This window comes from Coenobita brevimanus, chromosome 66 (assembly GCF_032717465.1).
Source record: "Coenobita brevimanus isolate Jiangsu-jjx chromosome 66, ASM3271746v2, whole genome shotgun sequence".
In the NCBI taxonomy this organism is placed as follows: Eukaryota; Metazoa; Arthropoda; class Malacostraca; order Decapoda; family Coenobitidae; genus Coenobita; species Coenobita brevimanus.
In genome coordinates, this window is record NC_137019.1 from 4210419 (window position 1) to 4237156 (window position 26738).

The window sequence follows — 26738 nt, forward strand, 5'->3', positions numbered from 1 at the left end:
TTTCGCTTAAAACACTCGTTAGGGTTCAGAGTTTCGTTTGTACATGAAAAAAAAAAAAATCAGATTAAATTTTGGTTTTCAAATTAACCCTTCATATCCATCATTGGTCAAATGGCTTACCTGTTACATAACACAGCAGATTACCAATTTGTTCAAATGAATTACCGTATTTCTCCCCGTAAATCAAATAACTCAAAGTCAAATGGCCACCCCTTAGAGGATTATGGCGTCTGGCAATAGACAGACAGACATACAGTAGATTCAATGACCTACTTCCATGATTGATGGCTTTTAAGCTCAAACACCCGGCAAACAGTCATATCTGAAGTAACTTAGGATACTAATATAACAAAAACAAATCTTATTGTGTAACCACAATAACAAAGCTTTACTGTAACTATCAATGGTATAGAAGGTACTGTAAGTGTAATATAAAAAAAAGATCTGAAAAAAATTAGTGTAACCTTGTGTAACCAACAAGATCTGACAACACTGGTGCCGAAGAACGCATGCGTAAATTCTGTCTCAATAACTGGCTAAATATATGCTTAACTGTAACCATATTCCTTCTATCATAAGAAAGCCCATAGCTATACTGTATATCTGAAAAGTTACAATTTTAAAGCTTTGGGAGTTTTCTCTAAAATGTGCTGCAAAGAAAAAAACAGCTGATCTTTCGCTACTCTCCGCTAGGCTAAATGACAAAATACTGAGCCAAAATTATTCAGCAACCATTTTTATCATAGTATTTTCAATCAAACAGCTGTATCTCAATTAGTTTGAGATATTTCAATTTCAAATATGCTATTTTTTAAATAAAAATGAGTACATCACCTTCAAAAATTGGGCACGGTGATTTATATTATTTGGCATAAGGAATTAAGTTTTGTAGGGTACCTTCAGGTATACCATCATCAAGATCGAAGAAAAAAAAAGTGCTAAGAAAAAAAAAATAATGAAAACAAGAAGCATCGCCATTTATATGGTGAAGCTTAATAAAGTTTACCTGTAATACTGGTATGAAAACAATCCGAGATCCGTCGTCTTGTTGAGACTTCCTGACGAGAGAGACAGCGGGAAGAGGAAGTCTAGGCACAAGCACAAACGAAGTGAGGGAGACTAGGGAAGGGGTCAGTAGGGGAAGGGAAGAAAAAAGAAAAAAAAAGTGAGCGGGGGGGGGGGGGGGAGGAACCAGTGAAGAACAGGGTGGAACAGGAGAGCAGGGCAAATGAGAAAAAATGGGAAAAAGAACAAAAAATGACAACAAAAACGGTAAAAAGCGATAAAGGCAAAACCAGGAGAGAGAGAGAGAGAGAGAGAGAGGTAAGTGGGGGAGCAGGAATGTGACAATGTCGAGTGTTTGGAAAATGACAAAGGGGAAGGAAATGTGAAATGGAGGGGGGGGGGAGCTACAGCTAGCTATGAAGAGCGAATACAAGGAGACTGGAAAAGGGCGCAGGGAGAGGAGGGGAAAGGAATAGCCACATGTGCCTTGTCCCTCTTCTTACCATCTCCTAACATCATATCTTTTTTTTTTTTTTTTTAAGAGCGATGAGGAAGAGCAACAAGGGAGAAGGAAGGAAGGGATGGGGGGTTTAACAAGGGGCAGGAAGACGGAGGCGTGGGGAGGGTGATGAATAAGTGGGGGAGGTGCAATGGGGAAGGTTGCGGTACGGAAGGGGAGACGAAAATGTTTGAATGAAGATAGGCATGGCAATGACGAGGAAGGGTAAATGGGAGGCGGAGGGAGGGAAGATGGGGAGGAGGGGAGATGCAACTGTGGGAGTGGTGGGGTGGGGCAGAAATCAGAATGGGGTGAGAATGGTGAGGGGGTAGGGGAGGTGAGAGGAATGGCGAGCAGCTAGGGGGGGGAGGGGCGGAGGGGAGACGGGAGATGGGGGAGCTGCTACCTACCGCTTAGCTCCCGGGGAGTGTGGCCTTTAATCTGATGCAACTCTCTCAACATCCCATCCATATTATTCACCGCTGCTCCCTGCAACGGAGACTGCAGACTGCAAACTAACCCAGATATACCCCTGCATGGGAATGTAAACCGCATATACTACCCCCGGTAAAACTGCATTTAAAAGCCAATTTACAGCAGTTCTTGCAAGACTGCTCATAAGCTTTCTTTATATATATATATATATATATATATGCTATTGCGCAAGTGGAGGGTAAGAGTGAGGTAGCGTGACATCCGGACGTAGAGTGGAGGTGTGGGGGGGAGACGTGGAAGAGCGTCGAGACCGTGGCCTTGATGCACTCACACCACCAGTCATGGCCACCACGCGCTTCTCCTTGAATCACATCATGCGCAAATATAGATTTCTGCAGATTCCCACAATCCCAATTACTACGTTACATTGCAGGTTAATTATCTTTATTCTTCATGCCGATATGCAAACAATTAATTGTAAGATTTAAATCAATACACTGAGCTAAGTTTGCAAACGGTCTAAATGATGAAGTACGGTTATCCAACTGGTTATTCCTCATTAAACATCTGCACCAAACCTACAGTAAGTACCGACTATAGCAGGAGTGTAAAAACGTCCAGGTGGAGCAGCTGGTGAGGGGCACCGGCAGGTCCACCAGGTGCAAGGCTCAACAAACAGCTGGTTAGCAGGAAGAGTGAGGGGCGGTAGGCAGGTGGTGCTACGGTACTGTTGCCAACCTCACCACCCAACAATATCCTCACACCCAACTTCACCACACCCACAATGCTTCATAAGGCAAATGGTTTCACTCACGAAGATGCAAGGACTAGTCTATACCACTTTTAAAAAAACGATATTAACTGCGTAATTGATATAAGAATATTATCAAGTGATTTAAACGTTTCACTGGAATTCAACATACTCGACTGACGCTCATTTATTCATTTCGTTCAAAAACGTCGATAGTGATCAATGTACAGCATGTCAAATACTTAAGGCTATGTATGCAATTGCATTCCTGATCAAGAATTGCTGTAAGTTGCAGTGGCATGCTGTAACTGCATCCGGTGGCACACCATTAAAAACCAAGGCCTGTTGCATCTCTGGGATTGGACTGACCAGTACACACCCAGAAACCCAGTTGAGAGAGAGAGAGAGAGAGAGAGAGAGAGAGAGAGAGAGAGAGAGATGCAGTGAAAACTTATGAAATTCTCAAACCTGCTACGGTACTCCCTACAAGAACTGGGCTTTGCACGACATGAGTTCTACAATCCATTTCCTTAGATCACACATTAAACCACTTTGAATTAATGAACTACGGATTGTTCAAGCACAGATAACTGGACAGCAAAAACTATAAGTTAACCTGGAAAGTATAGCTCCTTTGCTATGAGAGGTTTCCTTTGTGCTTAACCTTGCAGGGTCACCTGGAAGTAGCAAAAATAAAATGAAAAAAACCCTCCCCCTCATACAACATACCTGGTAACTTACATGTGTTGCAAGGCTACTTTCCTGCATATTATTAACTGAAATTTACTCATTCCCGAGCCAGAAATGGCATTTCCATAGCTTTTTGCTCAGTATATTGTACTTACTGGTAAATATACTGTACAGGCAGTATGGCAAAACTTTTCCAAAATACAGGTACTGTAAAGTACTGTACTGTACTGTACTTTCAAGACGGTTGTAATAAAAATAATAATTACCACTGGATATTCTGCTTATAAACTTCAAACTCCCTTTTTCTGACTGCATTCTGGGATTTTAACATCTTACAGCCTATCCTGGGTTAAATGAAAGTTATGAATTTGATCAGCGTACCCTGTATAACTGCCTGTAAAAAATAAATAATAAATAAATAAGTAAATAAATAAATAAGCAAATGTTGCTATCAAACACCAAGTGTCTCATCACGTATGTAAAAAGTACCAGTCTAACCTGATGTACGATATGCCAAGTTAGAAGGGTATACTGTATACTGTAAAGAATTACCAAACGTAGTTCAGTATAAATACTGAATGACCTGCCTGTCACAACAGGCCATTCATTACAAGCCAACAGCTATAATGATGTTCATTAACTTCAAAGATACCCAAACATTTCCTACAGTAATGTGCATGCAATACCTCCTTCAACTTTCTACTGTACTGCTCTTAGGTCAAATACAGGCACAGGTATTGAATATTTAGTGTACTGGTACCTGTATTCTACTCTGGTACTGGTTTTCAAATAATTTTTTTTTTTTTAAGTAACAGAACAGAGAAAGGATAACCAAATAAAAAAAAAATCCATAGACCAGATTACTGACATCCTCATAAAAAATCTATAACAGTTGGACTTGAACAGCTGTAGGTTAAAGTTTGAGGGGAGACAACTCTGGGGAAGCGAGTTCCAGAGAGATGCAGTTCGGGGAATAAAAGAATTCTGATAGGAAGAAGTTTTCTGCAATATGGCTGTGTGACATTCCAGTCATGTACGCTACCAGATGCCCATGTAGCACGAAGGAAGGCATGGAGACATGACACAATGGATGCAATTTCGTCTGAGCATTTGCCATAATAGTATCTAAAATAATGCATAAGAGGCAACACTGCTTCTTACTTCTAGGGAAGGTAGTTTATTTGTAACAGCAGGGTTATTAATACTTCCAAGAGCTATGTTCTGAATTTTGTCTAGTTGTTTTAGTGCAACCTCTCCACATCCATTCCACAGGGGTGAACAATATTCTAGCTGTGAGCACACATGACTCTTACAAATCATAGCTAACTTACACCAAGCACTTCCACCATGAAACAACAGGGAAGAAGGGTTGCTGGTTCTCTGCAAGCAATGATAAGAAATAGGGAAGTGAGCATGGACGTAAAAGAGTCGCTGCATGAAAGTACTGTGCTACCAATTCTAACAATGAAAGCAAACCTTGGACCTTGTTGGAAGGCCACAAGTTAAGAGTGAAAGCAGTGTAAATGAGTTATTTGAGAGGAGCATGTGGAGTTACATGGAGAGACAGACTGACAAATGAGGAAGTGAAGGAGCAATGTGATGTGGACGTGGATGTGACAATGTGTTAGGAGAAATATACTGAGGTGGTTTGGCCATGTGGAGAGGATGGAGTGTTAGACTAACGTGGAGAGTGTATGTGTGTGACGTGGAGGGGGGGGGGAAGGGAAAGGGAGACCAAGGATGAGATGGAGGGATGAAGTGGAGAGGTACATGAGAGAGGGAGGTGCTAGATGCTGGGAGGGCAGAAAAAAGGCGGGAGACTGGGCGATATGGAGACGATCTGTTTGTGGCCACCCCTTACGGAATTATGGCATCTAGCAATAGAATGATAGACAGACTTCTACCAATAAAAGACATCTGACAGAATCTGGCTGTTAACACTCCACTGACAAGGTAAACATGCTAAACAGGCCTTCATCATTCCAAATGAACAATGCAATATTCCACACTCAGTGTAAACATTAGAGTTTTCTGTTTTAAATGACCAATAAGAATGGATTTCTTTGCACATGTAATTCCTTTCCTCAGCCAAGGGCAGCACTACGCATTCAGAGGCAGTATTTCACATAAAGGGATGGGTTTCCTTTATCCGAGGTGCACATATACAGTACTCTGATTCTTCATTAACTTCCAATTCAGCAGAAGGGTTAGTAAATTTCAATGTACATGTCCTACCACACAAGCTTTTGTGAGAGAGATTTTGGCTGAGAGTTAATGTGGTGTGCTACTGTCAGCAATGGAATGATAGTGTGGTGTTGGAGTTCAGGCGGCAAGTGAAGTGCAGTTAAGTGAAATAACTACTGTACCATCTTAGGCGAGTTGGATATAGAGAAAGAGAGAGAGAGAGAGAGTATATAGATATATATAGATATAGATATACTGTATTTATACTGTATATATATATATTTTTTTTTTATAACTTTGTTAGGTGAATGGCCCATGGCCAAAAATGTATTCCCATTCAACCCAAGTTACAACTGACTATATATACAATAAATTGTTATGCATGTAATGTATAATGTTGATAATACATTATACCGTGTCATATTATTGATGGTTGAGCTACCAGTAATAATCTGTCGCAGGGTCATCACAACGCATGAAATGTCTCATACTACTGTTGATACTGTACTTTGTTACCAATGTAGTACCGGTATGTAAAGACACCAGTATAGTTTGTTAAAGCAATGTGGCTTTTGGAGGGTAGACAATGTGTAAATATATCTGTTCTAATAATGTTTAACATAGCATATACCGTATTTAAACTAAACAGGAGCCTCTTGTTCATGGCCTCTAGGGCAAACATCACAGCCCAAGACAGGATCACAAAAGAGCTCTGGAACATACTAAAGGAGACCTCTGATTAACAAATTGTGCAGTTCATTTATGTTCTCCAAATTCCACACAAGTAACATACTGGTACAGTATTTGATACTGTACTCCCGTATAAGCATACCAGTACTAAAGACAGGTGTGTTGATCTCACATTGGTGTCTTATACTGTGGCAGTGAGGCAACTCAGACCAAGAGGCCATTCATCCAAAAGTCATTCCAGGAAGTTAAGTTGGGTTAGGTTGTCAGGTTAGGTTAAATCAGGTTAGGTTAGAATATGGGACGTTAATAGGAATGAAACTACAGTACTACTGTGGTTAGTAAGGAGCTGACCTTGGACTGAAATGACTTGAAAACCCAACATGGCATGCAGCCATCTGCCAGTTTATGTGTAGAACTGATGAGGTTGCATTAGTACAGTATAGTGAAAGCTTCAAAACTACACATTTCTGCAACTTTATAAAACCATGATTGTAATCTTTAGGTTGTAGTTTCTGAAGAAAACATTATCTGTACGTTACATGCACGGGAGCTCTCTTTCAATTTCACTGAGCTTTGGATGGTTCTGACAAATTGACAATACAGAACACAAAAGAAGGCAGATTACTGAAGGCCAACCAAGGATCATTCGGTGCAGCAAAAGCAGTTGTAACAGTGGTTGGTGGCTACTGTAACTATCCATACTTCCCTTACACACAGCAACCAACTGCCAGAATGTGTGAGCAAGGCTGAGTTACATTGCTTCAACAGAATTTTCAGTCCTATTTCACGCTGCAAAATGAACACGCAGACCAACACAGGGGAGTGTCATAAGCTGCTGGTACGCTTAACTGAATGCTGGGTATGACAGTATAGTACGACAGACAAATGAGAAATTAGAACAGTATCTGTACACTCTGATGGACAAATGAGAAATTATAACAGTATCTGTACACTGACAGACAAATAAGAAAGTTAAGGAGTATTATTGTAGTGCTGATGTGCCTGTACTGTACTAGAAAGTGCTAGAAGTACTTATGGTTTGGTCATGTGAAGAGAATACTTATACTGTACTTTAGAGATCAACTAGAAGAGTGTGAGTGACCTGAAGGGGGAACCAGAGAGGATGTAGTGGAGGTACCGTATAAGAATGAGGGTGATGCGGGTGCAGGCGCAACCTGATAGTAGAGAACGAGGTGATACCGTACTGAAGCTGACCTGTTCACAGCCGGTCCTGGTCATTTCGGCTGTAACGTCCAAACTGGCAAACAGTTGAATCACCAAATGACCTAAATTGTACACAGTCTAAATAACCAAACTTCATCAAGATGGCACTGCTGTAGTTAGGTTAGGTTAGTGCAGTTTTATATAATTTTATCACCCTTCGGCCTAAGCATCTCACAGTCAAGAGGTTCCTGGAGCCTAAATGTCTTACAGCCTAAATTCCAAACGACCTTAAGTTCTAACAGCCTAACAGGATCATGGCCAAAAATCATACAGCCTAACAGTCCCAGACGCTTCACAGCTGCACTCTATACGATTAAGGTATCTGGTTATAGATAGACAGACCTTATCTTCACCAATAAAAAAGATATTAGCTTAACATAACTTAGCCTATTCACAAAGGACCAGTATGGTGACCAGTGTGTGGGATAACATTCCCAATATGAACAAACACACATCCTATGGAAATGGATGTGTTACAATAAGGATGTATGTAATGTAATACAACTGTAATAAACCTCTCAATCAGATACGTTTATGTGAAGCTACAGAACGTGGTGAATGTTTTTGGTGTATCTGATAGAGCTAGGATTCCGGAGGCTTGAATGATGAGTGAATAGAAGCGTGGCCCACTGGATTGGGCAAATTTGGGCGCTCTGGACATTGCTACTCCTCACCCTGCCCTTGGGTGGGAAAGGAGGTCCGGATGACGATGATGAATAAACATCTAGTCAAACAGCATTAATACAGCAAAAGTACCTTAAGCCTTTGTACTAAATTAAATTTTATGCATTCGTTTTTTGTTTTTTATACACACAAGAATGTCAAATAACCAAATAAAATATACAGTATAAAGTAGTATACAGTAATAAAGTACATTAATTATGTGATATAAAGTTCTCCCATTATGGTACAATTACTCAAACAGTATGCCAATTTCAGATAAATATTTTTTTCCTGATACGGAATGTAGCGTGTTACACCTATCATGCTCACTAAAAATTATAAACTCCTGATACATCTTTTTATATTCCACACATTGCTTTGAAACCGCAGCTTAAAATGTAATCCAGTCAATCAATAACCTAGTAAAAGCAAGAAAGCACTGACCCAAAATCCTTGATAACTGCATAGAAAGTGTCCTCACATTTTCATCATTACCATTTGCAAAACAGGCCAATTCAGTAGTTGCCAATTAGGAATTCTTTGCGTACTGATACCCAGTCTTTACTGCTAATTGATACATCTAATATTTCACTCAAAGACACGTGACAATATTTCATGAATGATTAATGATGATGCATTAAGGAAATGACACAATCAATTACGAAATACCTTCCACTCAGGCTTGCCGATCCCTTCCTAGCGCCACATCAAATTAGCACCTCTTCTGTGTTACACGGCTTCTGCAACAGCAATCAACATAGCTGCAGGCAACAATAAGTGATACTACTCACCTCTGACCCAGATCCCCAAGTAACTTAGATGCTTCTCATAGTATCTTGGGGTATTGTTGATCGTCGTAACGGGAAAAATTGGTACATGAGAAGAAGTCGATGTGAAAAATCAGTTTATCGCTTGTCCCAAACGTAACATAATGAACTAAACACACACAACACACACTACACCATCATGTCAAAGTGTTAATAGTGTCGAAGTCTAATTAGGGAGTGGGTAAAATTGAGGAAAAATAGACCCCCTCCTCCTAGCAGCCCGCGACCAGCTGATGAGCCGCGCCACTCCCACGATCGATCCCCAGCCACGCCGACCAAACTAGTCCCCGCGCCTCCCCCATATTATAATACGATCGAACCATTATTTGTAATATATGTACCAAAGAATATTATACTTTATCAATAATTGTAAGGAGTACAATTTTTAATGTTTTAGCCCTATATATAATATCATGATATTTATTCTAAAAGTCCTGAAATGCTAAGTATGTGGAATTCAAGTAAACAGAACTATCTAAAAGAAGGACTTTGTTACGATCTTGAAGAGCTGGATACTATATGCGAATATATTTGATGCTTTTATATGTTTTTCATCCTTCTTAGCTGTTTGTATCAAGAACCGTATACTTGGAGATATCAGCTGTTTCTGTGAATGACCAATTGTCACTGGGGTAGTTAATATTACATGTAACGCATTTTCGGAAGCAGTGTCACTCGTAGAACTTCAGATTGTGTGTAACGGTATGTATTTAGCCAATTTTTAGTCAAATTTAATTTCCACAGCTAATAACTCTCCTACTTTGAATAAACGTACAAGAACACCTGACCTGACATATGGAGCTCAGAGTCAGTATATAAAAACTACACGGGGCAGTACGTAGCGTTAGTGGTGTGATACCTCGTTGGTTAACTAGAGTTGTAACGTTGCTGGTAGCGTGGTTGTTGTGAGACCCCATTACCTTAAGTATTTAGGGTACAGTGTTGAAGGTAGGGCGATTTGCAAAGGTTTTGTCACTTTCACAGTGACGTGGGAAATGACTGATGTATTTACGTAGTGAGTGTTTTGGTATAGAACGTTTGTTCTCATCGTACAAAGCTCTGAAACCTCGTTTCTTCCTAATCTATGTTGCATTTTCTTAAGCATAGGGCACTGGAACAGAAGTAAGCAAAACGAGTGCCCTAAGAAAAAAAAAATGCAAAGCTTACGGTACTGGTACATTCAGTGCTGGCAGACATCATCCTGTGGGTAAATCTTTGTAATATTATCCTTGCACACCTGTGTCCAAAATCTCAGAAACTTAAACAGCATTCAACACCAAATTAATGGTGACCTCTTTAACACTACCGGTATGGTATGTAAAATGATATTTCAGTAAGTAATGACTGGATTCATATTTTAATTTTTAAAAACTTGGTAATACTGTATTCATTATTTTATAACTAGTGACTGCATTAATTTTAATTTAAAGACATAGTTGTAAAAATTCTTTAAAAACATGGTTTGACACACACACACACACACACACACATTTACAAAAGTTTCACAGAATGCTTGGTTCGGTGCTTAACGTGATTGAAGTGATTGATGTTTACTGTTTATCATTCCCAGCGATAAACAAACACATGCTATACATTTTCCCAACAACTGATGTTCATTCCATTTTTACCTGCTGCATAGATACCAATCATCTTCTGTCATCTTCGAAATCTTATACAGTGATCCCTTGGTTATAACAGTTTTTGCTATTACTGCAAGACGAAATCTCTACTCCTACTATTATTGCACTTTGTTTTTGGACAAAAAAAAACATGGTTATCACACACCTGTGCTGGTTTCTGATGACAGTGATGATGCATGCTGCAGTGTCTGTGGTTACTGATGGCTTTGAGGGATTCAAACATGAAGCTGTACTGGAGGAGTTCACAATCCCAAGTGGTGGAGACCACTATCTTTTCACCCCCTCTAGTCTAAGAACACTTTACCTCTGGCCCATCTCTTGTCCTTCTGTGGTACCATACCGGTACTATATATGTTTCTTTCGTATTGTGCCCTTTTCATCACTTCTTATTAACCTAACCATGCCTGTGTGTGTTTCTGACACTTACCATTACAGTATGAGTATTTATGGGTGTAAATTATTGTACCGTAAAAGGGAAAATACCGGATGGGTTTAGGAATGAGGTGCCTGGTACCAATTAGGATAAATCCCATAGGCTCCGTGCTTTCATCATTTTGTAGTTTTGTATCACGAATTAGGCTCAGTACCAGTTATGTGCAACAACCAAGGGATCACCTATTGTATATCAGTACTTGACAGATGCTGGTGAGTACCGGGTACCTCAAGTTTTGGAGTTACATCAACTTGAAGTTAGAGTAACTGTACAAGAGAACAGAGAAATAGTACACAAGGTGCATAGTCTGCAAACATCATTGATTGTACAGTACTGTACAGTATTACCTTTCAAAACACTGAAACATGGTATGGATGTTCAGTATCATACTAGCTATGTAAGGCATTTATCTGTACAGCAAAGCACTGTATACAATGGTATCAGCTATACTGTATACAGTAATTATTATTATTATTATTTATTTATTTTTTTTGTTTTCAGATTCAAGATGGTGAAGATATTTTCAATATGTGTGCTGTATAAAGGACCTGACCAGGCAAAGATCTTGAAGGCTGCATATGATTTGCAGCAGTTTGGTTTTTTCCAGCGAAGCTCAGTTCAAGAGTTCATGGCATTTACTAGCAAGATTATTACTGAACGCAGTAATGTGTGTTCACATCAGTCCGTCAAAGAACAAGGTACAGTAGAGTACCGTAAACTACTGTCATCTTATTATCCAACCATGATATTATGAAGTATATCAGTTACTGTATTGTATTGTATTGTGTCCAAACTGATTTGCCAAATTGGTCTGTTGCCAAATTTGGCATTTTTACCCATGCTGAACCATTGCTTCTGGGAGGTATGATACAACCATGGGATTAGTGTGGAAACAATAGCCAAGTTGCTGGCCTCACACAACACTTTGAGGTAGGGAACTCTTGTCATTTTTATACTGTCCAGACTAGGCTGAACTACAGTAGTACATCTACATACTTCTGCATAACAAAAATCTGTTCCTTGGGTAGATTTGACTCATTAGCCACAACTGGCCACTGTCTTAGAAGGAAAACTCCAATTTCAAACCTGAACCCCAAGGTCTGGGTTAGTGACAGTATTGCCATATGGCCAATCAAAAAGTTGCTCAGACAACTTGTTGTGGCAAACTGGTGGTGCTGGAGCTACATAGCACCCAGTATCACTGTTAAGAGTCCACCAGCAAGTGAAAAAGAAGGCATACACACACATGCAGGGTCAGGGCCTTCAGCATAAATATACATTTACATATGATATAATCAGCAAATCAGATATGAAAAACAGTAATATGCATTTGAATTTTTTAAGGTTTTGATGATTGTCTAGTCTGTCTATATGTGTATATGTTGCATACAGAAGACCCTATTTATCTGCTGGGGTTAGGTTCAAGAGACCCCCACGGAAGGCAAATTCTGCAGATATTCAAGTCACCATCACAGTATGGCATATTATTTCCACATAAGCTAAGCACATCCCTGAAAAAATAAAAACATACTTTAAAATATTACAAATACATATTAATACTTACCAAATAACACTTACCAAAAGACTGTGTGTTCTCTTCATAACCTTCATACAGTGATGATGATTGCTGTATAGATGACGATGATTGCTGTATGATGACGATGATGATTGTAGTGCAGTTCCTACAGTGCCAATGTGGTGAGGTGACGAGATGTGTGGTGGCACTGTAGGTATGCTGTGAGTCTAGTCTGATCCTTCTGACAGGATGCCAGATAACATCTTACGCTCTCTCTTTGGCTTAGAAGGATTGCTTTTATCCTTTACTTGTTTCTTGGGAGCCATTTTTCACTTACACAATGAAGTACAGTAGAGTTGTAAACACGAGAAAGGCGACGCGACAAAAGTAACAAACTGATTGGTGTTTACAATAAGACTGGCGGAGTGGCGGGAATGCCCGTGGGTGCGGGTATGCTAACTGAAGCTACAAAAGAAGTGCGAGTTGCACGCCAATTTCAAATTAAGTTACGGTGTATAGTACAGTATTAAAATAAGCTTGATCCGCAGATGCAAATTCTGCGGATAAGAAGGGCCTACTGTACTTACACGCCACTGTGTTGCCGAATTATGGAAAGGTCTTACTACATACCACCATTTATAAAGCCATGGTCATGTGAGGATATTTGTGCACAAGTTTTTGTCTTGCATTCTTTGCTGAGCAATATTCCATAGATTTCAGGCAAGTTTTTCAGCATTTCCCAAGAAGGATTGTGTTCATCTTTCTTGAAGAAGTCCGGCTATATTCAAGCATCAAATGCTGCTGATGTTGTATTTTGTGACACCAAGTGTATTACAGTACACCCTCACACAATGCGAGCTTATAGGTGGCAGGAACCCTCGTATTGTAAGAATTCGCATTGTGTGAACCAAAGAACTTTTGGGAAAAATGGTGTATGGTGGACAGCCCACCTAGGGCTTGGTCTTTGGGTCCCCTTCCAGCCTACTCTACCCTGCTAATATTTTGTCTAATAGTACTTCTAGTTGGAGCAGCAAATAAAACAACAAATAGAATACCATGTATCTTTATTTAAATGACTTCTGGGCTTGTTAAGAAGGGAGGCAGGGTGGGTATCTGAGGCTCGGAGCATCTGCTCTTGCCCTGCCTGGTGGGACGCCCTGTTGTCACTCTCACTTTCACTGCTGAGGTCTCTTTGAGGTGCCATTAAGCCTTCAAAGTTGACAGCTGAGACCATGATGAACAGGTGGGTACTGCTGTGATGCTAAAACGGACCACAGGTTACGAGGTACAATGTGTGTTCTCACGGCAATATGGAGAAGTGTCTGTTTACCCAGGAAAGTCGGTAAGTGGCATGCAGATAGCTGGTCAGCCGCCTGCCATTTTGATTCTGGCTCGTTGCCAGCCACCTGCCTTCGTTTGACTGACTCGCATTGTCCAGCTCGACATGTGTAGTAGTGGGGGGACTCCATTTTTGCCTTGGAATCATACGGCCGATTCACATGTTGGGCTGCTCTCACATTGTAGGTGATTTGCACCGTGTGAGCTCGCATTGTTTGGGGGTGCACTGGACTCAGTCATGTGCATTAAATAACTTAACATTCCTTTCATACATAAGATGTACAAAAATATTAGAAGCAGTTGTGAGTACAAGCACTTCCATGTCAGATTTGACCTGTCTCCTATGGTCTTTCCTGTCATAATATCGTAAGCAGAAAATTGAGCCATTTCGAATGACATTTGCAAGTATATGGACTAAGAAAAACAATACTGTATATATGCCTCTAACCCACTTTGTTGTGGGGGAAAGCTAGTCCATATTAACCAGTTCTTCTGATACACTGGGTTCTGGAGGGAGCTTAGAAAAATTCCTGTTAATACGGAGTCAGTTTGGATCTACAGTAGTTGGTTCAGTCTGGATCACCCATGTGCTGCCCACTAACATTTTCTTCCCTAAGCCATGCCCCAGCTGCAAGTATACTTCATCTCGTGTTGGTGTTGTGTATATACCTAATATTTTTATATTTTTTCCTGTGTGTATTACAAACTTAATAACTATGTTGCTATCAGTAATTTTTGTGATAGTTGTTGGGCATTATGATAAAATAATTGGCAGAGGGAAAACAAAATACAGTGTACAGTACTGTACTGTTCAGTTAAGGGGCAGCTCTTCCTAAAGCCTTTTTTTTTTACCACAGCGTGCAGCTCTTCGTCGCCTAGCTAGACCATATGTGTGTGCTTTCCCGACTGCACTCGCATGTCTTGACTTGTGAACGTCTGTTATGTTTGTGAACACTGGTACGCCGTTTAGTACAGTATCGTACTGATACTTAATACAGTGTACAATATTATGTTGCATTTTTGTGATTTCAGGGTGTTTTTGATGAGTTTCGAGATGTAGGTTAGCCTGATTGCATCCAGATTCTGTTCATTTATCCTGAACTGAGTTCAGATTACCTTTACAGTAATCCCTCAATTATCAGGACATCCATTATCCGAACAATCCACTATCCAGCCACTCTGATCTGGCTGTTTGAAACCAGTATTCATACACTTTTTCGTTTTATCTGGACAAAATGCTTGCTTCTGGGTGGAAATTATGGCTGAGTGGACATTTTCACTCAGCCGGGCCATTTTTTACAATTTTTTTTTTTTCATGTCACTGCAGGGTATGGCCCTGCAGTGGTGACTGCTTGCCTGTGGTTGATGGGTCTGCTTGACCATGGTAATTGCTTGGCTGTGGTTTGTAGGTCTGCTTGACCAGATAGAGTAGTGTAAAACACCAGGAGTAAGTGTTGTACGATGTACTGTAGTGGCCTTTTACAGTGGCTTTCAGCATTAGGGTATGTACGAAAGGGGACCAGGGGAGAAGTCCATTATCCAGACAGTTCCACTCTCCGGACATGCCCTTGGCTCTGTTGTGTCGGATAATTGAGGGATTACTGTACAATCAAACCTCACATCTCATGCTTTACTCATGTTACAAATTTGCATCTTACAGCACCATTAACTCTCTACCCATATACATATTTCACAAGTAACCCCCTTAAATCTCACAGGTGCATATTTGAGGAAGTATTGTTGCTGATAGGACCTCACAGGGTGGTATATCATTGCCGTTGCAACCCTCTGTCCTTGCTATTCTCTGTCATTTGAGTTGTATTATAACAACCATTCATGTTCACTGCATTGGTGTGGTTACGTGAGTACAGTAACCTCATATCTTTATTCACATACTGGTATTAGATCATATCATATATCATTGTATATTTTTCCCCACTCATTCGTTTAGTGTTTCAGCTGCTCCATTATATCATTTGCCTTCTTCCTTTATATTGTTAGTACCAGGTTATGTTGTTACACTGCTGGGTACTCACACAAGGATGAAGTTAGTTTATTGCCTGCTGTCTTGTCACAAACCAGTTTTCATAAGTATGTCCCTTTTTTTGCCATAACAGAATTTGAACAACTTCTTAATTTTAATTACAGTGGTGCTTGTTTCCAGAATACATGTGCCATGTGTATGTCCGGTCAGACAACTTATCTGGTGTAGCAGTCACAGACCATGAATACCCATACAGAGTTGCTCACAACATGCTTAACATGGTAAGGTACCTGGTACTGTTTTTTCTTCAAGCAGAAAACTAATTTTGCATACAGATGTGAATGTCAGCTCTGATTACTTCAGTAATAAAATTTGAAGATGAGACTATGTTAATAGAATGGAGACCATGTACTATGCAGATTTTCCGTGTTAATAGAATGGAGACCATGTACTGTGCAGATTTTCCCTTCTGAATAACTGATCATGTTACAACAGACTTCTTGTAAAGATTTCACCTAAACTGCATTTTGCTCTCTCACCATTGAATTTGTTTCATGTAGCAGTGACCAGGCTTTTTGTTTGATCATTTTAATGGCTTGATACCTTGCTCTTGTGACGCATTTAAATTACTGGCAAGGGGGTGTCTTGAGTCATGGAATACTAGTAGTGTAGATAATAGGTAAATGGTGGTTATTGAAAAGCAACTCAGTGTGATTTGCTGGTGAATAAACTATTAAAAGAAAAAAATGGAGAGTAGAGGTGGTTGGTGAAAAAGATGGCTAGTGCTGTGAATTTCCAGGTGCAAAGCAGAGGATTCAAACACTGCAAGAGATTTGCACAAAGATGTGTTGGTACAAGCTGGTGAAGACAGTTGGTGTGAGTTTGAAGATAGGAGATGGACCAGAGTGAAGGAAGGGCAAATGAATAGGCTGTATGTGAGAAAGTTGAGTATGGAAGTTGAGGAAGTAAAAGAATTGACCAAAGATAGGATTGGGTGGATGAAGTATCTGTGGAAATAATAACGACAGTAGTTTCATGCATTTTCCCTTTTATAATTCAAAGTGGATTGATTCTCTCCATCTTCAAGACATATAAAAAGAAGAAAGTATTTGTAGTACATCAACCCCAGTCTGTCAAGTCGAGCAGACCCATTAACCACCGGCACTGGCAGGCTTCACCCCTGCAGGGCTGGCCTGTTCAGTAAACCAATATTCCCTTGTGGACAGTGCCCCACAGCAGCAAGGCATGGGGAAGTTTGTGAAGGTTTGGTTCTTGGATGGTTGCCACATTTGCATCTCGACCCAGTTAACAGGGGCACCATAGTAGGCTCCACATCACCCTGTTGTTTGGTTGTATGGTTATCAACCAACTTTGTTAATGGTTGTATGGGTTACAGGAAACCATTAAGCTTATCACTTAGTATAGAGTCACCTAAGGAAGAAATGGGCAGCACTGCAAGTGAGTGGATGGTGGTTGCCACCACCTACTTAGTATGAGTTGCTAGGGCATGAGGTTGTAGTATTGGCAGAGTCCTTCAAGCCCAGAAGAAGCAGAGGACCATGAGAAGAGGCTTCTCCGTATTTGTGGACTAATATTCACCATTTCTGATGTGATACACTGTAGGTATCACTTTATTTTTATTTATTTATTTTTTTTATAATTAATGTGAGCATGGAAGTGAAAAAGTTACTACATGGCAGTATTGTGATACCAACTCTAACGTATGGAAGTGAAATTTGGACGTTGTTGGAAGGACACAAGTTAAGAGTGAGAGCAGTGGAAATGAGTTATTTAAGAGGAGCCTGTGGAGTCACATGGAGAGATAGGCTGACAAATGAAGATATAAAGGAGCATTGTGGTGTGGATGTGGATGTGATTGGAAGCATTAGGAGGAATACACTGTGGTGGTTTGGCCATGTGGAGAGGATGGAGAGTGAAAGACTGACGAAGAGAGTGTATGTGAGTGAGGTGGAGGGGGGGAGAGGGAGGGGGAGGCTGAGGATGAGATGGAGGGATGGGGTGGAGAGGTATATGAGAGAGGGGGATGTGAAATGGGAGCAGGGCAGTGAAATGGTGAGGGACAGGGCAATGTGGAGGCGATTTGTTTGTGGCCACCCCGAACGGGATTGAGGCGTCTGGCAATAGATACCGGTAGATAGATAGATGCCTTTGGTGCCATATGGAGAGTTGTGAACATAGCAAAATCATATCCAAATCCAAAAACTTATCTCTACAACAAACCAGGACTGAACCTATGACCACACGGCCCCTAACCTTTCTCTGTATTCACACCGCCACTAAGTACGGGTATTTAAGTCACTGTTGAATTTCAGGTTCTGGATGATTTTGCACTGAAAGTACCATCCCACCTGTGGCCCATCACAGAGGAATCAGCCATTCCTTACACAGAGCTCCCTGCAACTCTAACTAAATGGCAGAATCCACGTGAGGCAGACTCTCTTACTAAGGTTCAAGAGGAGGTTGAGGAAACCAAGATCATTTTGGTAAGTTACGACATATGTGAACTACAGTAGTTTTTTAATGTATGTGCAGTCAGTGTAACTGGGGACATGAATGTAAACTCAACTACTATAGGGTAAAGTCACCAGTTAGCACACACAATTTTTTTTTTTTTTTTTTTTTTTTTTTTTAAACTTGTCAGCAGAACTTAGCAAAGTCTAGATTATTAGTTATAGGCTCAATATATTAAGGAATGTTTGTTCTTATGTGGTAGGTGGGGACACTAACCATCCACTCACTCAGTGTAGTGCTGCTGTTGGGTGTCTGCACTTTCCTCTCCTCCATCCTTCTTTCCTTCATTTTTTCCTCGTCCTTCTGCCTACGGGTGTCTTTACACTCCCTCTTCTGTCTTTCTTTCCCTCATTCTTTCCTTTTCCTTCTGCCTGTGGGTGACTCTACACTGAGTGACAAGCCAAATGGTTTCTTGTACACCAGGAAACCATTTACTATGCTGGGTGGTAACCATATAACCATATTTGGCTCCTGGTGGTTTAGTGGGTAATTACGGTGCTTCAATCAGATTGAACCTGTGTAGGTTTATATCCAAGGGGTGGTTGGGGTTTATTGCTCTTGTAATGCCACTCAGGGATGAGTGAAGCTCGTCACTTATCTTAAATGTCAGGACTTTTGCCTAGCCTCGGGCTCCTATGCTCCTCATGGGGCAATGTAGGATTGGATGATGAATGAATGTTGTTCTTCAGCATATAGAAAGGAAAGCAAAATACTGTACATCCATACATTTCAGGGGGGGAAACTGTTAAAAGTTGTTGTGTACTTTTATTTTTTATTATTATTATTATTTTTTTATAGCACACGTTCTTCTCCTAACAGTACGCAAGACCATTACCCCTTTGTACTTTAAATTTCATGTTGTCCTACAAATATGTTATAAGAATGCTTCTCATGACTGTTTTGGTGTATGAAGTTTCTTTGCAGAATGCTTTTGTAACATGGTTATTTTATATGAAAAGAAAAAATAAGAAAACTTAAAGGTCTTGGCATATAACCCTTAAAAGGCAAGCTACTTTCTGGTTTAACATCTGGTATAACATTCATAAGTGGAGCAGAACAGCTGAAAAAAAAAAATAATGTAATGTTACTCGCTTCAAATTGTTCGCGGGCCGGGTGATGGTGTGAGGTAATTGAGAGGAGTTGTAGCACATCAAGGTCACTCTTACTGGGTGGTGGCTGAGAGCTGGTGGGCAGAGAGTCTCGTTTTCCATTCTTACTTGTAACAGCAGACTAAAAAATATTAAATTTACATTCTGTACAGTCGAAGACACAGCTACCTTCCCAGTTCCATCTGATGAAAATTTACACCTCGCAAAATTCAATAGAAACCCTGTCTCTACTTGTGCTTGTTTCAAATGGTTCTATTTTCTCATATATATTCTTCATACTTTGGGAAGATGGTTTCCTCTTAAATTGTACATTGGTCTGTGTCTTCATGGTGCACTTTGAACACTACATATCATATACATGTAAAATTTTTATCTCCCATCTCTGCGGTTATAATTTTACTCATGAAAATACACCTATTCCCCACTATTCAACAGTGATGTGTTCCATAAAAAGTGGTTGAATAATGAATTGGTCGAATAACGAACTGATTTTTCCCAAAAGATAGTTAAGAAATAGGGGGGTTCGGTTCCTGACCACCTTCATCATTCAAATAATAATCAGTAAAGATGGAAAAAATACTAGTACCGGTATATGTGAATGAAAGTGACACATGGATTTGAGCTGTTTTCTTAATGACCTACATTCTCAAGGAAAATTATTTTGGTACTACATACATCTCAGATGATTGACATTTAATTTTCGATCAAAAAAATATTGGAGAACAAACAAACTATACATACATAGCGTTGTCAAAGAAAGTTGCCTGAACGCCTTCAATAGCATGTTTATTGCCAATCCCGCCAACTGGACATGACGTCACCACACCAACCAAACTTAAATATAGCTGCAGCGCAACCCTTGTCTCGATTCTCGTAAGTGCAGATTTTTACCTACTCGTTAAACAGGCGGTGGTGCAAATTCCAACACCTCCTGTTAGTGAATTCTCTTTAAGCGACTGTCCATTAACCCGCCCCGTCCCGGAGACGTGAATTCACGTCCTCACATGATGTGCACTCATATCCCGGAGACATAAATTAACGCGACAACATTGCAAGGTCCCTAATTTGCACAATTTTCAATTTTCACGAGTGATTTTTGGCATGTATACACGGGACACCTTCCTCTACAAGATGCCAGGCAGGGACAATGCCTTACCCTGCATGACCTTTTCTCAGCAATTCACCTGTTATCAGTGACCTGGCCAGTAAAGCCTTGTCATGCCACGGTACGAAATTCAGGGCCAGAGTGATTCCCCAATCGATGACAATGTGGAGGACAACCATTAGAGGAAGAAACAGTCAGAAATGATGATCAGGTAATGTGGCAAAAAAAGGTCAGGAATGGTGATGAGTAAGTGAGTGAAACATTGCTTATAATGCCTATATTACCGTTGAAAACCAATATACTCTCGTACTACATATAAATTCGTACCAAATAAATAAATAAATACCATTTATGAGTGGTGTAGAATAGTTATCCTTCCATAGAACTCGTTTTCTTTGCAGCCAGCCTGATAGAAAACCCTGTAAGGTAAGGAGGTACTCCTACCTGGATCGAGTATTTTAAACCTCAGGTGAGCGATTTCTCTATGAATTTTCGATGTTTCTCACCAAAAGTGGATGTTTGAGCCAAAAAAAGAAAAAAGGTCCAAAAATGTCGGGACTGGGGCGTACCACTGCCCAGAAAACATCGGGATGGGGCGGGTTAACCAGGACTTGCCTGTACACTGGCCGTGGATGATGTCATACAGGTGTGTCACAGGCACTTGGTAACCAAACCCTGCGCATGTTTCAGCCAACCACACGTCAAAGGTGTACAATTTTTTGGCATTTGAGTATCATACTCTTCCAATATTATTTCCAAGTGCAGGCTGAGCATGCTTTGGTTGAAAATGATGTCTGTTTTCATGGTCATCCAACCTCTTGGTCAGAGGTGTTTCATAATATCTGCCACCTCCGCATGAAAGTACATACTTTGAGGGACAGTGAGATAGCATTATCTTCATTTTTAGAGGGATGGTGCTTGTTTATCATACTCCATGCAGGGTCTCATATATGAATGAGTTTGAGGTTAAGAAGTGTTGTGGAAGGCCAAGATGATGGTGGATAGACAGTGTACAGTAAATGATCAATTTAACAAACTAATTCAGCCATCCCTTATTCAGTTATCTTGAATTTTCCGCTAAATTGAGTTCCATAACCAACGTTCACATATAAAGGAAACTTTTCTGGTATTTTGAAGTACTTTCTGCTAAATCCTTGAAGCCAGTGGTCTAGCAGAGTTCCTGGCAATGCACACCCAAACCTAGCAAACTATGCTAACTCTCAGTGCTACACTCAGCAGTCTGAACACATAATTAAAACTCCCACTTAAATGCATTATTGTGTACATATGAAGAGTGATACATACAGTACTGCCTAGTAATGAGATATGCACACATAAAGAATAAGGTGAGGATAGTAGTGTACCAAATATAGTGCTGTAGTATAATAAATAGGGATAGTAAACTACAGTAATGCTTACCTCCAAAAGTAGGGTGTCTGCACTTTTTACAGAAAAATGCTGACACAGTTAGCCATACTGGCTCCCCGAAACCTGTGTCAGGCCTGGGTGTGGTTTAGTCACAGTCAGAGTCACCCTCCATCAGCACACAGGCACCATAATTTGGTTAAATGGTTACCACCCAGCATTTTAAATGGTTTCCTGGTGTACAAAAAAAAAAAGATTCCGTTATCGGGCTTCTGCTAAGTCGGTATTTGTTAAATTGATTGTCTTCTGTACTGGTAAGTGAATGTATTAATGAGCAAGGATTGAAAAGTAAGGAAACAATTATTAACTAGGGATAGAAATGAATAGATGAAATATGTGTGATAATGAACGGTCAGTGACAAGTTCACATTTTACTTTACGTCTGCCCATCACTTCCCTTGGCTGACTGATATTCCTTAGCTGAGAGAGGCCTGCTATGTTTCTCTGCCCATATATGGTTTGCCATAATATGATACATCAAGAACAAAAATGGCAGAAATTCCTTCAGTGTAAAGCAGAGACAGTGACATAGTAAGTGAACAGATATATATCCCCCCCCCTTTTTTTTTTTTTTTTTCCAATTAATGGAATGGCTCTGTTCCACAATTTTATAAAGGGCATTTTGTGTTGATTGACCTGTGAGATTAAACAAAGTATTTTGAAGGTTTGAATGATTAGTCAGTAGATGTGTGGCCCATTGCACTAACGTTTTCTAGGTTTTCTGTTTTCGTGTTCCTGATTCTGGAGCCCTCTCACACCATGTGGGAAAGGTGATGATTAGGATGATGACAAACACAATTGTTGGAAATTAGTTATATTTAAAAACAGTAACAATGGCAATGTAAGTGTAAAGTTTTATGAGTTTGTATTATTTTGACTTATAGAGCTTTGCCATTGCTGAGAAAATTATCTGTCACTGTTAAGAATGAAATGCTGTATATAAGTGTGATAAAATGTCAGTGAAATTGTTATAAGATTATATAACTTTTAGAGTTGTAAATATTACCGTACTCTTTGATTATTTTTTTCTGCAGCATAAAACCATCAATGCAGTCCTGGAGCGTGGAGAGAAATTAGATGACTTAGTAAGCAAATCTGAAAACCTAAGCCTTCAGTCAAAGACATTCTACAAGACAGCTCGGAAAACCAACTCTTGCTGCAGTTTTGGATAACAGGGGACACTTCCTGTAACTGAAGTTTAAGTAGGGACGAATCTGCGTAATGTAATGCATCGACCTGTGGTGTACTGATGAACATCCTCACTGATTTTTTTAGAAGGGGCAATCAAATTCCTCTTTGCTAGGAGTGTATATCAGAATACAGTCGGACTTATTTAACACCCTATTTCAAGATTTCATTTTGAGGTTATTGCATCTTTAAAATCTTACTCTCTCTATATCCATGAATCAGCTGCTAGTGTTTCCTTCACCCTGAGTCCACACCTAGCTTGTAGGTTTTCAATGTCATCATTTCATTTAGTAATTTGATGCTTATGCTTCATTATTTAAAACAGCGTTTGAGTCATTATTAGGATATAGTATGCTGGTATACACTGGTGGCATTGAAGATTAAGATGGATTTTGACCAAAAATCATGAAATTGTTCAGTCTTATTAGATGGTGTAAAGAAATCTAGTTGTCACATTCATCCTCTGTATCAATTCATTGTTGTTATTACTTGCTGAAATCTTAATGAGAACAAAAAGCAGTGACCATAAGTAAGAATACCTGTTTTTGATATATTATGACCTAATAAAAAATTTCTAATGTTAAGTGTCCTGAGGCATGTTTCTTTTTAGCAATAAGTTATAGGACTGAGTTGTAGAGTATCTCCTTCATTTGAATGATGTTTTAGTTTAATTTATTCTGGCTACCCCCAGAACATTTTATTAAAGTTAGGGAAACTGTTAGTACGAATGGGTAAATGAACACTTCATCTAATCATGCCATTTACAAGGGTCTCTTGTAAGCAGAATAAAATTTCTGGAGGTAGCAAGAATAACACCAGAAAATACATTGCTGGGTTCGAGGGGTTGACCAAGATTGATGCATGAAACTAGTCCTTCCAGTAAGCCATGCTGTTGCAGAGCAAATTTTGGTTATACAAAGTTAGTATTACTGCTCTTTGTATTCCATGAAACATCGCTTTTGCAGTAAAATGTCCTGACATTGCTTGTTTTGTATACTGATTTTTTTTTTTTTTAATACCAATACACTACAGTGTATTACTTTTCATCACTGTGAGATTGTTTTAGAACCATGGTTGACTACTCGTTTTTTTTTTTTTTTTTTTTTTTTTTTTTTAACTACAGACATTTTCTTTGGGAGATAATGTTGCAGGTTTGTTCACATTTTTGATGTGATAAATAGCAGATGATTGCATCATTCATGGGAGTAGGCAGGATTTTATTCAGTGGAGAGCAGGGGGTTTTCTCACCTGAATACAGTTGCCTGATGGCAGCCACAATAAAAATTCCCATTTCTCTATGTCATTCTGTCTTGTGTGCAGTGACTTTGAGTGGATGCTCTTCTTTTAAAAGATGAGAGAAGGAGGAGGGAGAGAGCAGGATTGAATGACAACTGAAGTGGCTGTCAATCAAAATTTCTCTTCTCATATCACCCTGGTAGTTGTGCTGCCAGGTTTATTTTGGTCAGTCATCCACCCTGCAAAATTTTGAAAAAGAGGGAGGGAAAGTTGCAGAGAAAGAACAGCCTCATGCTCTCGTGAACACCAGTGCTTTCCAATACCCTCCCATCCCACCTCAGTACCATGTTGTCCATATCTCCCTTAACCAACTCTTCTGGGAGGACCAGGAAAATATTTTTTTTTTTTTTTTTTTTTTTTTTTTTTTTTTTTTATAAACCATGTTTCATATATTTATCACAGTTAATCAGTCATGTAATGGCTTAATGTTTGGTATACCCATACTTCAGCATGTAGCTACTCTTTCATTTCAAATTACAATAGTAATATTTTTCACTCCACCCACTCATCATCCAGTTCTTTATTGTCCTATCGAGAGAGAGATCTAGGGGTAGGCTGCTCAGTTTAGATGTTTAAGACAAGAGTTACCAGCCACTTGCATTTGAATGGCATTATGTGAACAGCTAATTAGCCATCCCCTTATGGGTCACAACTGGGTGGAGTGCCTTAACTCACTAAATGGAGGTATTGTACATTTATATTGTGTTTTTGAGTGTAACAGGCCTAATAGTATTTACAGTCACATTAGCAGTTATCTTCCCAGCTCCATCTGAAGAAAATTTTCAACTGGCGAAAACTCAGTCTCTACCAGTGTGTTTCCGATGCTTCAATTTTTCCGTTATGTATTCATCATACTTTGGGAAGATATTGGTGTCTGTGCCTGTACTTTACCATCTCATAACAGTAAAATCAGTTTCTGCAAAGAAAAATAAGAATTCTATATTTTTTTAAATTTAGAACTTGTAATATAGTACTGTAATATGAAAATCTCTGATGTCCAAGTAAGGCCACCTGATGGTTGAGATTTGCTCTGCTCATATCCTCATTCACATCATTTGTAGATATAGATTTATTTTCATCTGAAGCCAAAATCCAACTTATACTTATTTTTATTTATTTATTTTTATTTTTATTATTATTTTTTTTACAGCTGCCTTCAGGCTACATCTCTTAGTCTCATGATCACTTAGTCTTTTTACTTTTCTTTTATTAAAAAAATGTTTTGTTTGAGAGATCTAATAATATCCTCAATGAGCAGTATAGCTTGTGATGTTGCAAGATGACTCATCTGTTATCTGAATATGCATATAATAACGAATGAAAAGGAGATGTTATGCAGTTGATATATAGGACATTCTCAAGATGCTGAATTTATTACTGTTGAGTAGCATCATCTGGGATTTTGCAATAGCCAACATCTGTAATGGCAGGTTGTTTCACATGAAGTGTGCACTGATATAGGTCAGTCTTGCTAGGCAGTCGGGTTACGTGCATGCAAAACCTATTGGATAATGATTGATCTTATGTCAAACACAGGGACTGTAGCAATTGTATAAGAGAAATTGGTAATCATGTATGTTTTTTAAAATGGTGCATCATATGGGAATGTAGTGATCCTATAAGCAAAAAATGGTAATTGCATATCGCAAAAGAGTGTTGAAATGTTAAGAGTCCTTTAAGCAAATAATTGTATAATGGATGATCATAAAACAAGGGTGACCTGTACTTTTTTTTTTTTATGGACTATACTGCTCCACTCTCTTCCACATCACATATGGTCTTCCTCTTCCAACATTATCCCTCATTCTCACTTTCACTAGTTGATGGTGGAATGTGTTGATATGCTGCAGTTGCGTGGTTCATTATTAACCAAATTGTATTGACTGAAAAATTACTCTTTGATTTATGTGTTGCTGAGTCTGTCTATTTATCTATTGCCAGACGCCATAATCCTGTAAGGGGTGGCCACGAACAAATCGCCTCCATGTCGCCCTGTCCCTCTCCATTTCACTGCCCTGCTCCCAGATCTCACCCAACTCTCTCACATACCACTCCACTCCATTCCTCCATCTCATCCTTGGCCTCCCCCTCCCTCTCACCCCCACCACCTCACTCACATACACTCTCCTCGTCAATCTCTCACTCTCCTTCCTCTCCACGTGGCCAGACCACCTCAGTGTGTTTCTCCTAATGCTTTTTATCAC

At 39.6% G+C, this 26738-nt stretch overlaps 2 protein-coding genes across 3 annotated transcripts in view; one reads left to right on the top strand and one right to left on the bottom strand.

Moving 5' to 3' along the window:
- LOC145405248 (uncharacterized) overlaps positions 1–9219 on the bottom strand; it is a 97562-nt gene extending 88343 nt beyond the window's left edge. The window contains 1 exon segment of the mRNA XM_080276667.1: positions 8933–9219. The gene's annotated coding sequence lies outside the window, so the exon portion shown is untranslated.
- Positions 9220–9552: 333 nt separating this feature from the next.
- Positions 9553–23937, top strand: Ykt6 (YKT6 v-SNARE homolog). 2 transcript variants are annotated; one of them, XM_080276714.1, is made up of 5 exons: positions 9553–9670; positions 11543–11739; positions 16060–16160; positions 18213–18383; positions 23085–23937. In XM_080276714.1, the coding sequence occupies exons 2-5, from the start codon at positions 11550–11552 to the stop codon at positions 23220–23222; spliced, it is 600 nt and encodes a 199-aa protein (XP_080132840.1). In that variant the 5' UTR covers positions 9553–9670; positions 11543–11549; the 3' UTR covers positions 23223–23937. The 2 variants fall into 2 exon arrangements, with proteins under 2 accessions (XP_080132840.1, XP_080132841.1); XM_080276715.1 differs by lacking the exon at positions 9553–9670 and adding an exon at positions 9743–9775.
- Positions 23938–26738: the final 2801 nt, after the last annotated feature.